We start from the raw sequence: 16,283 nt of genomic DNA on the forward strand, positions 1-16,283 counted from the left end.
GTAAAACATTGCTTCAAAAGGGGACCAAAAAAACAACAACAACCACGGTCCCCCAAAAAGGCCAACCCCCGCTTGCGGGGAAAAATGGCCTCTAAAGGTGTTTTTTTTTATTGTTTTTTTTAAACGTCTATAGGATGTATAACAAATAAAGATGAAAAAAGCACCCCTGACATGGCTCAGACTTCAGACTTTGGCGTGCTCACGCGGCTGTGCCGTCAAAAACTGTTCCAACCGGTCATTTTTGACGGTCTTTATACTAATGAATAATAATGGTCCTGGTGCTGATCCCCGAGTTACCCTACTACTTACATCCTCCCACTCACAGCCACTCTTTGCTTCCTATCACAAATCCAGTTAGCAATCCAATTAGCTATACGACCCGCTACTATACAAACCCTCACCTTGTGGTACCTTATCAAATGTCTTCTGAAAACTCTAGACAAACTAGAGTTTGTAGACCACCTTACACCTTGCAGGGTCCAAGTCCTTTAAAGGTCGTATAAAATAAATCCGGAAGATTACCGCCGTTAACGCAGTGTCTTTTACACCTTTTACATTACATTAGTTATTCGTGCCTGTTGTTTGTGTCCTTTATGACATCCTTAGAAACAGTGGGTTTTCTGTTTGAAACGATTTACCCACTCCTCTCTGTACACTTATCTGCGAGAACACGCGAGTTGTTCGTCAAATTAAATTCTACCCCCTTGTACTGGAGTTGATGTATTTAAGATACGTGGGCTCCGATGATAAAAAGCAGATGGCAAAATTATTCGAAAAAATAAAATACACCACCCTTGATGCCTTTTACAGTTTACACCACTTATAAAATATCACGTTCAGTTACTCTCTCAGGTTCATGAAGTTTAGGTTTTATACCTGAGACCATTACTTATTTGGCTTCAGACCATTCTTCTCATGCTAACCTTTGTTATTTTTGGTCGCTCAGATTCGAGAGGGGGCGAAATTATATCTAGGGGGCCCCATAGCAACGGGCCTGGCGAAAATAGTGCTAACCGAGAGGTTCATTTTCCGATTCATGTTCAAATTATAACATTAAACGGAAATCAAGTTGTTCCTCGATCGTAAACTGACGTTTGTGTACACACAGACATACAGACAGAATTGAACCCAATTGCTGAAGCCCCAATTTTCACTTTTTTTTTTTTTTTTGTTGTATACAAGATCGAGGCTCGTGAAAGAGCGAACATTAATCACACAGAAAGACAAACCGACACATAAAACATATAACATCGGGAGCGGTGACAAGATGGGGATAGAGGGGGAAGGACACAAACACAACATTATTTTGAGAGCAGGGACCGAGAGACATGGAGACATCGAGAGATCTGTGAGAGGGAGAGGGCATTGGGAGGGGGGCATTGGAAGGGGGGGGGGGGGTGGGAGAGGTATAAAACATATGGACACTGCCAGGACTTCCAGGAAAGAAGTTGGAATTTCAAACAAGGTGGATCTGGGGTGAATTAGCGGGGGTAGAAAAGATCAAGGTTTTGGATGGGGGAAGATAAGAGATGGTGATGAACAGCTGTTTTAAAGACCTGGAGGGACGAGTGGGATTGAAGGGAGTGAGGGAGTTTGTTCCAGAGGCGGGAGAAAAGAGGAATGAAAGAGTGAAGGTGAGCAGAGAGCCGAGATTTCGGCAGTTTAACCATCAGAGGGTTGCTGGCAGATCTTGTGCGACCTGTAGGAATATTTGGGGGACAGAGCACAGAGAGAGCTGGGGGTGCAAGGCCAGAGAGGAGTCGGTAGAAGACAGAAAGATCACCTACCTGCCTGCGGTGAGTGAGTGAAAGGCCCTCAGAGATAGCTTCATCGCGGGAGATTCCAATAATTCCGAAAGCTTTGGTTTCGACAGCGTGAAGCCGAGCTAGGTGTGAGGCAGGAGCACTGGCCCATAGGGGAGAACAGTATTCCATTGAGCTGCGGATGAAAGCCTTGTATGTGGTGAGGAGCTCAGGTGTGCCGAGGAAGGACTTCGCAAGACGGAGGATGCCCAGTCGGCGACTGGTTTTGGAGGCCAGCTTGGAAATGTGGTTTTCCCAAGAAAGATCATGGCAGATAGTGAGACCCAAAAGCTTGAGCGACAGAACTTCTTGGAGAGGATTGTTGAGAAAGTAGATGGGAGGGTTGTCCAGTCGATCTTTTCGGAGAGACATAGTAAGAGTGTGAGATTTGTCAGGATTGAAAGACATGTTCCACTTGTTTGACCAGTCTGTGATTTTGTCCAAGTCTTCAGAGAGTGAGGAGGCTGCAGACTGCCGATCTGAGGGCAGAGGAATGGAGCGGCAGAGAGTGGAGTCATCAGCAAAGAGATAGAGAGGATTTTCCAGAGAGTCGGAGAGATCATTGATAAAGACCAGAAAAAGCACAGGGCCCAGAACACTGCCTTGGGGAACTCCAGCCTGAACAGGAAGGGGAGTTGAGAGAAATTCATTCAGGGCCACACGTTGACTACGACCAGAGAGGAAGTCCGCAAGCCATGCATGGAGATTTCCATGGATACCATAGGAGGAGAGTTTGGTGAGCAGAGCTGGGTGCCAGACCGTATCAAAGGCACGTGATATGTCGAGGGAGACAGCTCTGATTTCCTGTTTGGCATTGAGGACCTCCATCCATTGTTGAGACAGCAGAAGCAGCATGTCCAGAGTAGAGTGACCTGGTCTGAAACCAAATTGATGATCAGAGATCAAGCCGTTGGAGAAGAGGAAAGATTTCATATCCGAAGCAATGATGGATTCCATGACTTTGCTGATAATTGGGAGCAGGCTGATTGGTCTGTAGTTGCAAGGATCTGTTTTTGCACCTTTTTTGTGTAAAGCGGTAATGTTTGCTGATTTCCAGGATGCTGGCAGATGACTTTGAGCAAAAGAGAGGGTGAAAAGGACAGAGAGAGGGTGAGATAGAGCAGCGGAGCAGGATTTTAGGACCAGTGGGCTGATGCCGTCTGCATCACGTCTGCGCACGCTTCACGTGCGCATGAGGTAAAAGCATCCACCACACGTGCGCATGAGGTAAAAGCATCCACCACACGTGCGCATGAGGTAAAAGCATCCACTACACGTGCGCATGAGGTAAAAGCATACACTACACGCCCCTTATGTTATCCTAATCCAGTCAGAAACTACTTTGTAAAACTCGAATACATTAATTTGTTAAAGTTAAACATGGTCTCCGTTTATTAAATCCGTGCCGACCATATTTCAGCTGGCACGTCAGCCCTTGCTGAACATTTTTCTTAAATTGAAATCAAAAATGTTTTTAAAACTCTCTTTACCTCCTCACGCTAGACGTCAGTTAAGTACCGCGGATCAAACCGCGGCCATGACTCCAGTCAGGAACTGCAAGTCTGCAACCCATCATCTCTACCGAAACCAAACACAACACTCTTGGCTGGATGATAAACGATACTCTTCCTGTATCAAACATTTACATCTCAAATGTTGCATTTTCACTGCAAAATATTTTACTTAAAACACGGCACAAAGCGAAAAAGGTAAAGCCCATCCAAGCAAGGAGAAACAGGCGAATACACCTTAAATAGCGAACAACCGTTAGTTTTCTTTGTCCTTGAAATATCTTTCTGCGCACGATTTTTCAAACAAAAGGAAAGACAGATAATAACTGCCCTATGTACATTCTGAAGAAACCGTGGAGATGTTATATTGGATTAATTTTGACCAATCCAGATCGAAGATGTTAAAAAGTAAATGGTAAATGTAGTAAGAGTGTTCTCCAATTGGTGGCTTGCAGTCACGTGATTGGGTAGTGGCGATTTAATTGTTTATTTCGTAGTCGTGAAGGGTTCAAATTCGATATAATATCATTAATATTAATTATTACTCGAATTTTTATTTCCTTTAACGCCAGAGGAGGGATACGAGCTTCATGTCAGTTTTTGTGTGCAGTTTGACAGCGCAGCGGTCTTATGTTATGACAATTTCAATTACCTTTTGTGTTATTGTGTAGCACAGCACGGGCGAGTACAGTACAGTACAGTACAGTAGTGTACAGTTATTAGTTTTGCCTGAACCGTTCCCACAATAGTGATTTTTTTACCAACAGCAAACGTTATTCGCCACAATTGACGATCAAGGTGGACAGTGTTGGATTGAAGTGGCTCTGTATACTTACAATCGGAGCAACTCGGCGAATGAATGCAATGCCGTTAGTGATTCGGTAAGACCGACATGTATGTGCCACATATCCCAGCAGGAGGTTCTTAAAAAGCAATTCGAGTAAATTTGAGGCTTAGTTGTCGAAAGAGTTGCTGCCAATCGGTCCTCTGGTTCATTTCATGGTTTGCCATGCTACGACACGTGGTTTACCTGAGGTGCAGGCTTCTCACCTGGAGGCCTCGAGGGCCTTCCCGACCCTTGCTATGTCTCCCAACCTGTCAAGATCCCATGGGTAATTTGTTGCGAATGAGGCTGATTATTTGCCCTTCTGAAATGTGTCTGCTTGCACTGTTGCCCACACGTTTCCAAGGGTACTAGTTTCGCTCCGGGTGCTTTTACTGGTACCCATTGATCACGTACCACACTGCACTCCTGATCAGCTGTTTTTAAAGGATGTTTTCTAACCCATATTCGTCCTCATTTTGCCCACAGGTGCCAAAAATCTGCTATCACAGCTTGCGCGAGTACTTAGTATGGATTCTGCCCAGGTCACTTTGGCCAGCGTGGCCCCTGTTTTTAGTGTGGTAAGAAAGTATGGTACACATTCTGTCGACTCATCAATCACATTTTTCTCTGGCTCGTATAGTTCAGCCTGTTCTTTTGCTTTGTGTTCCCCCAATAACGGTGGACTGTTTCCAAGAGGGCCTTCACCTCAAGTCATCAATTTTATCCGCAGTTACCCCATGGAATTTATTATATATTGTTATGGCCCATCGTACCGGTGTGTACCCCGGTTTAGAATAGGTACACTGTATCACTGCGTGTCGTAAGAGGCGACTAAAAGGGTTGGCGTCAGGAAGGGCATCCGGCCATAAAAAAACATTGTCAAAAAGGGAACCATGACAATTACAATTACAGATGGGCAGGGTACAGCCCGAAGTACCCCGTGGGGGACCTCCCTCCCTCTCGTCAAAACTCAAGGTGGGGAACCCGATCGAAGCAAGGGTGGAAATCACTCCATTTATGATGACGAAACGTCTGATGCCCCACGTGGAGATCGGTTTCTGAGGTTTGGGACCTGGAATGTCGGGACAATGACAGGGAGATCAGGAGAAATGGTGGAAGTATTGGTCAGAAGAAGAGTGGACATATGTTGTGTGCAGCAGATGTGATGGAAGGGAAGTGGTGTGAGAATGGTGAAAGGTAGGCAGGGACAGAAATACAAGTTTGTGTGGCAAGGGTGCCTGGAAGGACACTTGTTGGTGTCCTGTTTTCTGAGGAGTTTGTAGACAGTGTGGTGAGTGTGACTAGAGTGAGTGAAAGGTTGATGATGGTGAAAATGATGATTGGAAAACTCTTGGTGAACGTCTTCTCGGGATATACTCTGCAGGTCGGTCGGAGCGATGAAGAGAAGGACAAGTTCTGGTGTGCAATTGAGAAGCTGATGGAAAACGTGAAAGATGAGGAAGTTGTTGTGGTAGGAGGACACCTAAATGGACATGTGGGAAGGAGCATGGATATTTTTGAGGGAGTTCATGGGGGTTACGGATATGGTGTGAGGAATGGAGAAGGTGAAAAGATTTTGGAGTTTCCTGATGGAGCTGGTTTGTTGATTTGTAATACTCAGTTCCAGAAAGAGGATAATAAGCTTGTTACATACACGTCAGGTGGGTCGACGACAACAGTTGACTACCCGCTGGTGCGTAGATGAGATAGGGGGCACCTCCGGGACACAAAGGTGATCCTGGGGGATGAGGCTGTTTCACAGCACCACTTGGTTGTCTGCGACATAAGGCTGAACGTTGCGAGGAGAGCTCGGCGGGTGAAGTACCAACTGAGAATGAAGGTGTGGAGGTTGAAAGAGATGACAGTGAAGGAGGCATTAAAAGAGAGGCTGAGTGGGCAGAGGATGATGTGGTTGAGCTTGAAAGTGGTTGGATGTCAACGAAAGGTAGTCTGTTGGGGGCCGTTGGTGAAGTATGTGGGTGGACTAAAGGACCACCGAGGCACTCAGAAACATGGTGGTGGGATGATGAAGTTGGAAAGAGGATTGACGAGAAGAGGGAGATGTTCAAGGAGTGACAGATAGTCTAGTAGGAAGACTAGGTCCCCCTGCACCCCCCGGCGATATACTTCTAATCAGTGTTTCTAGATTGGAAACAATGTGTAGAAAATGACTAGCTATGGCCCCAAGCTGAAAAAATGTCCCACATACCATTTTTATGCAAATTACTGCTGCCATTATCAAAAAAAGACTAGGTCCCCCTGCACCCCCCCGGAGATATACTTCTAATCAGTGTTTCTAGATTGGAAAAAATGTGTAGAAAATGACTAGCTATGGCCCCAAGCTGAAACAATGTCCCACATACCATTTTTATGCAAATTACTGCTGCCATTATCAAAAAAACGATTTTTGACATATCTCAGCCAATATTGCAGATAATTGAAAAATGAAGGTGTCTAGACCCATGTTTTGAAGGGCATAGATCATGATAGAACTATTCATAACATGATTACATGTGTCTATGGTATACTAGTATGCTAATTAGTGCTTTATTTACAAAATAATCACAGTTTTACGAAATAATAGACTCATATTAAGGTCCGTCTACACAGACGTTAACACAAAGTTTTATTTTTCTAAATACCCTGTGAAATTCACCGAATGCCCTGTGAAACCTGGGATTCTTCTCCAGCTTTTTCAAGGGCCCGACTTTTCCCTTCCCTTTGAAGGCACTGGTGCAGTCTTCTCCGCTGAACACATAGTACCCCAGGAGAGTGGCACAGTAGTCCTCTCCCAGGGATTCTGCCAGCTCAGAGACGTTGACAAGTTGGCGATGCTTCCCTGACCCTGTATCCAGGTACACCGTCAGCTTGATGTTGTGGGCATGGTGGAGCAGGATCAGGAGGATGTCTGTGTCCGGTGTTCTGACTACAGCGTTCTTGTATCCGATGGTAGCAGCATGATGGAGGTACAGAACCACCCTGGTATCAGTCTCTTCCTGGTTGCTGTAGATCGTGGGGAGTTCACGTACCTCGACCTGAAACACAAAAAGGCACCGCATTTCAATCACCAGTCACTGCCAGTTTCAGTATATCTCCGGGGGGTGCAGGGGGACCTAGTCTTTTTTTGATAATGGCAGCAGTAATTTGCATAAAAATGGTATGTGGGACATTTTGTCAGCTTGGGGCCATAGCTAGTCATTTTCTACACATTTTTTCCAATCTAGAAACACTGATTAGAAGTATATCTCCGGGGGGTGCAGGGGGACCTAGTCTTTTTTTGATAATGGCAGCAGTAATTTGCATAAAAATGGTATGTGGGACATTATTTCAGCTTGGGGCCATAGCTAGTCATTTTCTACACATTTTTTCCAATCTAGAAACACTGATTAGAAGTATATCTCCGGGGGGTGCAGGGGGACCTAGCCTTCCTACTAGACTAAGAAGGCGAAGGGTACAGGGGCAGAAAAGGCAGAACATGAAGCTTATAAGGCAGCCAAGAAGGCTGCAAAGAAAGAGGTAGCAAAGGCGCAGGAGGCATGGAGTAAAATGTTCGGAGAACGCTTGGACTCGGAAGAGGGTCAGAGAGTGGTATTCAGGATTGCAAAGCAGATCGCGAAAGAGAGGTGCAATGTGATGGGGGTGAGTTGATTGAAGGATGAAGTGGGATAAATCGTTGTGGACTCAGATGGAATTCAAGGAAGATGGAAGAGATATATGGAAATGCTGTTGAATGTAGAGAATGAATGGGATGGCAGCATTGAGAGTAACCCAGTTTTAGGACCGGCAGAGAAGATAACGGAGAAGGAAGTTGAGGAAGCGATAAAAGCAATGAAGAGTAGAAAAGCAGGAGGGCCGACGGGAGTTGTGGGAGATGTGTTGAAGGCAGCGGGCAGTTGGGGTGTGAAGAGAATGACAGAGATCTGTAATCTGGTGGTGAAAGAAGGCCGCATTCCATGGATTGGGAACTGAGTACTCTCGTCCCTCGATACAAGGGGAAAGGTGACCCTCTGGACTGTGGCTTGTATCGAGAGATAAAGTTATTGGAGCATGGAATGAAGGTATTGGAAAGGGTGTTGGAGAGGAGGATAAGGAAGAAAGTGAGGATCGACGAAATGCAGTTTGGATTCATGCCAGGAAGAGGTACGACAGACACACTTTTTATTGTAAAGCAGTTGCAGGAGAAGTACATGGAGAAGAAGAGGAAGAAGTTGTTTCTTGGGTTTGTTGATCTGGAGAAAGCATTCGATAGGGTTCCACGTGTAGTAGTGACATGGGCATTGAGGAAGTTAGGAGTGGAGGAATGGTTGATCAGAGTAGTGATGGCAATGTACGAGAGAGCGCTGTAAGGATGAAGGACGGGAACAGTGGTGAGTTTGAGGTGAAGGTGGGAGTGCATCAGGGGTCGGTACTAAGTCCACTACTATTTGTAGCTGTGCTGGATGTGCTGGCTCGGAATGTAAAGGAGGGTTTATCGTGGGAGTTGTTGTATGCAGATGATCTGGTGTTGATTGCGGAAAGTATGGATGGACTGAAGGAGAAGATGAACAAGTGGAAGGAATGTATGGAGACAAAAGGTCTGAAGGTGAATATCAGAAAAACAAAGGTGATGGCAAGTGGTAAAGCATGTGGTGAGGTGGAAAGAACTGGGAAGTGGCTGTGTGATGTGTGCAGGAAGGGTGTTGGAGTCAACCCCATTCAATGTACAATGTGTGCTGAGTAGGTTCATCAAAAATGTGGTGGTCTGAGAGGGTCATTAACCAGTGTGGCAGCTACATTTAAGTGTAAGGTGTGCACAGAGGGAGCTGCAGATGGAGGAAATGTTGAGTTGGATCTTGGAGACGGCATGAAGCTAGAAGTTGTGAAAACATTTTGTTACCTAGGAGACATGCTGAATGGAGAAGGTGGATCAGATTCGGCAACGGTTGCAAGAGTGAGATGTGCTTCGGAGAAGTTTCGGGAACTGAGTGGCGTGCTGATGAGGAGGGGAGAGTCGTTGAAGCTGAAGGGAAAGGTGTTTGCTGCATGTGTGAGAAGTGTTATGATTTATGGGAGCGAGACATAAGTAATGAATGTGGAGCAGCAACGAAGGCTGGAAAGGGTGGAAATGCGAATGGTTCGGTGGATGTGTGGAGTATTGTCGAAAATGAAATGAATGAATGAATGAAGATAAATTGAGAGGAAGATAAATGATGAATTGCGAAAGATGATGGGAATAGAGCCTGTGATGGATGCTGTGAAGAGAAACAGGTTGAGATGGTTTGGTCATGTGTTGAGGAAGGATGAAATTGACAGGTTGAGAAGAGTGATGGAAATGAATGTGGAAGGAAGTGGAGGACGGGGAAGACCGAGAAAGACTTGGCTAAAGGTGGTGGAAGAAGAAATGCGGGCAAGGGGGTTAACAAGGGGAGATGCAGAAAATGGGGCAAAATGGAGAAGATTGTCATGGGTCCCGCAAGGCTAACCCCCGCTCTAGCAGGGAAAATGGCCTTAAAATGCCTGTTGTTGTTGTGGTTATGGCCGATCGGTTTGAGTACAGCGAGTTGTTGAGCGACCACATCAGCCCCCCACCTGTTGAGATTTCCTGTTTGGTCTCATGCCCAATGTCTGGTTACTGTGCAGATTGGCATCTCTGTGCTGGGTGAGTGACGTTCCAAGGCAATCATGGGACAGATCATACCTTTTAGCTGAGCAATCGATGGTCCATGCGATGCGGGTACTTGAGCGGTACAAGACTGTGGCCAATGTCTGTCTCAATCAGATTTCGCCAGATGAGACCATTTTTACCAGGATTTTCGCCAAATCGGAATTCACCAGGATGAGCCAATTATCAAGTTGGATTCAACAAGTGCATTGTGTGGTGAGAAAAAGTCATGTATATACAACAGCAATCACAATTTCCCCATTGTTGACCCCATCCAATACATATCCATGAAGCAGTCGACGCATACAGTATAAACAGGAAAGTTAATTAATCTATGCCTTTGGCCTCAGACACACACGACAGAGTACACAGGTCGCCACAAGAGGCAGCAGAGTTGGCCGGCCGGAGAGCCTGTGAGCTGGGGGTGCAGGAGAACTGCCAGGACAGTGGGGGCAGGATTACCGGTGGGCTGTGGAGAGCATGGAAGTAAGTGTGGCTGGACTAGACTGACAACCATTGAGTTCCAGGCTCCACAATCCTGAGGGGGCGGCAAGCAGGGTTCAAAATCCAACCCATAGAGCTCTTCCACCCGAATACAGAGAGTCTTTACATCCGACTACATTCACCCTGGGGATAATATACTGCATCACTCCACCAGGATCTGGACACAGAGGACTGAAATCAATACACTTATTGTCAAAGTACGCTTAAGGTTCGGAAAAAGACAGCACATGAAACACTCACAAAAATATTTGTATTTTCTTTGTACCAAACCCCTTAAAAATTCACATCTCAACCAAGCAACGGAATTGTCACACACTTCCGAACCGGGGAAGAAACAACGCCCATGACCACCATTCTGTCCGAGAGGTTAGACGCCATCTGGAGGGATGCACCCACAAGGACATCCAACACACCCCAATGGGCCTTCACAAAATGCTCCAAAAAGGGCATCGCGCCACCTCCAAAGCATGGCCAAGTTGGGGACAGAGGTTGAAGTGGGGAGGCACTGACTGCATAAAATGTTTGAATAAAGTGCCCCAGAGAATGCCAAGGGAGACCGCTCCCTTTAAACAACATCCACAACCATTAATCTCGCATTACCATCGGGTTGGCCAGAGGGAAGTCCCCAGCCCAAGTCTCGCACGAACCAGTCAGGGCAAGTCCTTCACAAACGCACACCAATAACACAGGGAACCACCATCTGGAAACAGGAGGCCCTGTCAGACAAATTAAAAATATCTGGACAGGAGAGCACGAAAAGGCGGAATAAAAACAAATTAAAGGTTTAACTTTTATAAGAACAAAACAAAGCAATAGACTCACCCCAAAAAAGAAAACCTCGAAAAAACAACATAAGTCTCACAGTTTTCGAGTTGGGATTTTCAGTCTTATTTTGCTTCAGTTCTATTCCTAATCTTCATCAATGATCTCTCTTACTCTTTGGAAAATCCTCTTTATCCATTTCCTGATGATACCACCTTCTGCCATGACATCCCTCATCCTTCAGACAGAAAAGAAGCAGCCTCTACTCTCTCTCTTCAGGCCTTACCAAAATCACAAGCTAATCAACCATTTGGAAGATGTTAAGACATCTTAAGACACTCTGAGAAATCCCACACTTTCTATATCTCTCCGAAAGGACCATACTACAAACCCTCCCATCTACTTTCTCAACAACCCTCTCAAAGAGGTTCAGTCACTCAAACTCTTGGGTTCACGACATAGTTGGTGTATCTCGGGCAAGCCACATTTCAAAGTTGGCCTCCAAAGCCAAATGCCAAATGGGCATCCTCCATCGTGCAAAGTCCTTCCATGACGACTGTACTCCTATCCACCTGCAAGGCTTTTATCTGCTACTTGATGGAATACTGGTCTCCCCTCTGGGCTGGCTCCCCACCTCAAACCTTTCTCAGCTTGATTCCATGGAAACCAAGACTTTTAAGATCACTGGAATCTCTTGTGATAAAGTTGAGTGTATGGCCGATATCTTGGCCATCACTGACAGGTCAGTGGTCTCTCTGTCTTCTTCCACCTCCTTTCTGGTCTTGCACCCTCTGCCCTCTCCATGCTTTGTCCCCCCACCCCAGGTATCTGTGGGATGCACACGGTCCACCAGCAACCCCCTCCTAGTGAAACTGCCTAAATCGAGAACCACTGCTCAACTCCACTCATTTGTTCCTCTTTTATCTTGCCTGTGGAACCAACTTCCACACTCTTAAATCTCATTCTTCCCTCCATGTTTTCAAGACAGCTATTCACGACCATCTCAGATCACCCCCCATACAAACCCATGATCTTTTCTACTCCCATTAACTCACCCCCACCCCTCCCAAAATTTTGCTTTTTTGCCGAAAGTTTTTGCAAAATTTTAACAGTCACATATTGGTCATTTTACACTGAAGGTAAAACTTGTAGGGTGGGCATGGCAACTGTGATTATGACAGTTCTGGTGTGTACATAGTCTCAGATGAAGGCCACTCCAGTGGTCAAAGTGCCAGGCCTATGCCTTAGTCATAAGTGATTGTGATACTTGTGCCGTATTTGTATTTGAGGAGGTATTTTCCTCGCTATGAGTTGTTCATTGTGGAAAGTGACTAAGACTAAAACACCTCAAACTTCAAATAATACAAGTGTTGTTTTGCTCTTTTCAGATGAGGATTGCTAGCAATGGCCATGTCTCTTGTTATGGTACGTATTTAATGACAACAATCCAAACATATTTTAGGCTTGCTATCTTGAATCGGGGCTGGCAGTATGGCCAATAGGTATATGCATTCGCCTCTGAGCCATCTATCCTGGGTTTGAATGTCGGCCCAGCTCAAAACTATCATTCTGGGGTCTCGCAGGCAGGGAGAGGCATCAATATGTGTGCCGTCCATCAGATGGACGTTAAACTGGCTGACCCGTCTGCCAGCATTAGTTGGAGTATGTTAAAGATCTCATGGTGTCCTTCGCAAGGAGTAAGCGACCTAGCGCTGGCACTCTGAACAAATTCCATGTTTGGCCCTAATTTTCCTATTTATTTGAGCCATGCTCACTGGCTCTGCTTTGTGCTGCACTATGGGCCTCAGACATGTGGTTTCCCTTTTTCCAAAGGAAGGTTTGCATTCATTCCATATGCCATGTGGGCCATCACAACTACATGCCGTGTTCTTGATTTATCTATTCAGTATTGTTTTTAGCTCACCTGGAACGAAGTTCAGGGGAGCTTATGCGATGGCGCGTCGTCCGTCCGTCAGTCCGTAAACACTTGACACTTCTTCTCCAAAACCGCTGATGGGATTGCGACCAAATTTGGCACAAATGATATTTGTTGTATTGTGACTAAAGTTTGTTCACTGCATTAAAAAAATTGGGGTCTTACGGGGTCTACTGGGGGTCAAAGTGGATCCAGGTTTGACCCCCCCAAAATAAGAATTTGGGTTTTCCTCTGAAACTACACACACTATTTTGATGAAACTTGACCACAAACTTCATCACCCGTGATGTACCGAAGTTTGTTCATGGCATTAAAAAAAATCTGCCCCTTTGGGGGTCTATGAGGGGTTGGGGGGGTCAAAGTGGGTCCAGATTTAACCCCCAAAATAGATATTTGCTTTCTTCTCTGAAACTACACACACAATTTCACCCGTGATGTACGGAAGTTTGTTCATGGCATTAAAATAATCTGCCCCTTTGGGGGTCTATGGGGCGTGGGAGGGGGGGGGGGGTCAAAGTGGGTCCAGGTTTGACCCCCCCAAAATAGATATTTGCTTTCTTCTCTGATACTACACACACAATTTCACCCATGATGTACCGAAGTTTGTTGATGGCATTCAAAAAATCTGCCCCTTTGGGGGTCTATAATAATTATAGGTCAGAGTCTATAATTGTTTTTTATTACCACGATAAAAGGTGTAAGTCGATGCCACATTAGTGATCTCTGGGCAATCACTAAGGGAGGTACACTCTCTGAATCCCATTGTCTTCAATGAGGAGACCTTGTCTATATGTTGGGCTCCAAGGCTGGTTGACACTTTGATATTCTCTGCTGAGATTAGTCCATTCTTTATCATTCACATTATATTACAGTGCAGGTGGCCTTCAGTTGAAGTGCCCTGGAGTCCAGCAGGAAGAGCAAGACCAGGGAAAAGGCAGTAGAGAACTGAAAGGCCACCAAACCCACCCGTAGAGGGAGAGGCAGAAACAATAACTCCTGCTGAAAGATGGCAGTAACTCAAAGAACCTTAGATTTGACTGCTACCAGGAGAGCTATATGATAAGCAGCTACTTCCCATTTTGCTCCCCTGGTAGCAGTCAAATCCAAGCTTCTTTGAGTTATTGGCATCTTTCAGCAGATTGCTTTTCAGTTCTCCACTGCCATTTCTCTGGTATTTCTCTCCCTGCTCTCTTTCTCTGTCACCAATCATCAACTCACCCTTCCCTCCACATCACCTGCCCCATCCCCTTCCCTCGAGGTCATACATGACCTTTCAGAAACCCATACAGTTATCCTCCCTAAATTCAAGCTGGATGCTCACATCCATTCCTCCACCACACTTTTCCCAGTTGATCTGTGGAATCGACGCCGCATATTTGTCATTTTGTAATGTTCCTTACTGTCTCTTACACACTATTTCCCATCATCACCCCATGGTATTTCCCATACTGACTCCCAAGCTTTTCTATGGACAATTGCATCACCACGACAGTTGCTACCGCACTGTATGTTGGCTTATGTCTCCAGTCTTTGTGAGCTCCGTGGAAATGTTACTTTAGAGGATGTTTTTTTGTTGTTTTTTTTACCAGCAAGTGATGGTGACGAGAAAAATTTTACCAGCCAATTATGTTGGAAAATAGATTTTTTTTTACTAGTGATGAAAGTAGGTCAGCGACTAAAACACGATGTCTGTGGGTACCTTCGACCATTCGATTTTCAGGTTTTAAAAGCCAGATCAGACAAAGACCTCCCATCTGGTCCCGGTAGCAAGTGGTCACGTGTTTCTCAGGCATTCCTTGACATCACGTTCCACTACTTGCTATCTAAAAATGTGGTGTGTGTCGTAAAAATGTGGCTGCAACTTCGACACTAACCCTTACTACCGCAATCCCTGCCGCTTCCCATTATAAGCATTCAGACTGAAAGCATCGGGATAAACATACATACTGCCAAGAATTATGGAGACTCGTGTCTAAGAACCATACCCGAATAAAATAGGGCCTTCGCATACGCATTGCATGAAGAATTGTGATTAATGGCCCGTGCACTAGCTTATATATAGCAGGCAAAAGCCATAAACCGACGGACAGCATCTCAACAAGAGCTAACAATGCGAACTTTGAATATAGTTTCGATTCTTGAGGCCCTCAAACAAGTTTTCAATGTTTCTAATTCAAATGCAAAAAAAGTGTGGAAAGTGGACAATTTTGTTGTCCCTCATCACTCCGTTGCTCCATGTAATACTTCCATGCCCTCTAAACTAATTTAATTATAACACTGTGCATCAGAACTTTCCTGAAAGTTCAGGAACCATAACATTGATAGTTACACAATGTGCACTCAAATGCATAATACAATGCCACCTAATATTGTCAAAATGTCATATTTTGCCAGTATCACAATAGGAAGTTGCTGATTATTAAAATTAACAAATTGTAGTTACAGCAATGTTGTTTGTGTAAGTCATGGGGGGGAGCATTTGTGACATGAAGTGAACATTTTTTAATTTATTTATCATTCTGGGTGTATTTCTCTTTATATCCTGCCAGAGCGAAATAAAGCAGAGCTCTGCCAAGAGCTAGGCCTTCAGCCACGGTATCTACGTTTCCAGCATCTCTTCAGTATCATCAGCCACAACAACTGTGTGCTTATGCGAATGGGGGTACGCCGAGATGCACTTACACCTATTTTGTTGGGTGTTTTCATATACAGTATATCATGAAAACACCTGACCGCATGTCTTAAATTAGTACGAATGGCATACGCCACCATTTTCCAAGATGGCCAACTTCATCGTCTTCAAACACCATATTTGCCAGGCAAAATTGTATTTGAAGTTTATTTTAGTGTGAAATCCAATATACTACAGTAAAAGAACTCTGCATAAAACCTTCTCCAAGAGATCTCTGCCCAACGTTGCTGTGTGGAATCTCAAAGTTGACAACCCGTGCCCAAAAAGGCACTTTTTGGCATTTTGCCCATTTTCGTGGACTCTCAGCTTCATGACAATTGATCTCAGGGCTATGAAAATTGGGAAGCACTCAGATATCATAACATGGCTTCAAAATCTTAAATACTCAGGTTTTCTGTGTTTTATTAGAAGAATTATCCGAATTAAAATAGAGTAACTTATTTGGAAAAAAAAAAAATCAAGATTTTCCCCACTTCAAAGGGACCTTTCAGTTATCTTCGCAAAGGGACCATATACCTTCGTTAATAATACATGCAAAGAAATGAAAATGCACTTGCCAGTAGAACCCATTGGGGTCCTCCAGATGGTGTAGTTGAGATAATTAAGAAG

At 44.9% G+C, this 16,283-nt stretch overlaps 2 protein-coding genes across 6 annotated transcripts in view; one reads left to right on the forward strand and one right to left on the reverse strand.

The window, feature by feature from the left end:
- The window catches only part of CDKAL1 (CDKAL1 threonylcarbamoyladenosine tRNA methylthiotransferase), a 612,415-nt gene that overhangs the window by 64,161 nt on the left and 531,971 nt on the right, over positions 1 to 16,283 (reverse strand). Inside the window, exon 1 of one of the 3 annotated variants that reach the window (XM_068131113.2) lies at positions 3,293 to 3,428. The exons of the other annotated variants lie outside the window; for them this stretch is intronic. The gene's annotated coding sequence lies outside the window, so the exon portion shown is untranslated. Of the gene's footprint in view, positions 1 to 3,292; positions 3,429 to 16,283 lie in introns of those variants that run through there. 3 annotated transcript variants of the gene reach the window in all.
- The window catches only part of MRS2 (magnesium transporter MRS2), a 61,990-nt gene continuing 49,423 nt past the window's right edge, over positions 3,717 to 16,283 (forward strand). The window contains exons 1-4 of one of the 3 annotated variants that reach the window (XM_068131110.2): positions 3,717 to 4,425; positions 4,626 to 4,717; positions 12,435 to 12,471; positions 15,532 to 15,644. In XM_068131110.2, the coding sequence (XP_067987211.1) occupies positions 4,323 to 4,425; positions 4,626 to 4,717; positions 12,435 to 12,471; positions 15,532 to 15,644 (345 nt within the window). In that variant the 5' untranslated portion in view covers positions 3,717 to 4,322. The remainder of the gene's footprint in view (positions 4,426 to 4,625; positions 4,718 to 12,434; positions 12,472 to 15,531; positions 15,645 to 16,283) is intronic. The other 2 variants (XM_068131111.2, XM_068131112.2) reach the window with 2 other exon arrangements.

The sequence above is a fragment of the Myxine glutinosa genome, chromosome 11, assembly GCF_964187855.1.
Source record: "Myxine glutinosa chromosome 11, kmMyxGlut1.1, whole genome shotgun sequence".
Classification (NCBI taxonomy): Eukaryota; Metazoa; Chordata; class Myxini; order Myxiniformes; family Myxinidae; genus Myxine; species Myxine glutinosa.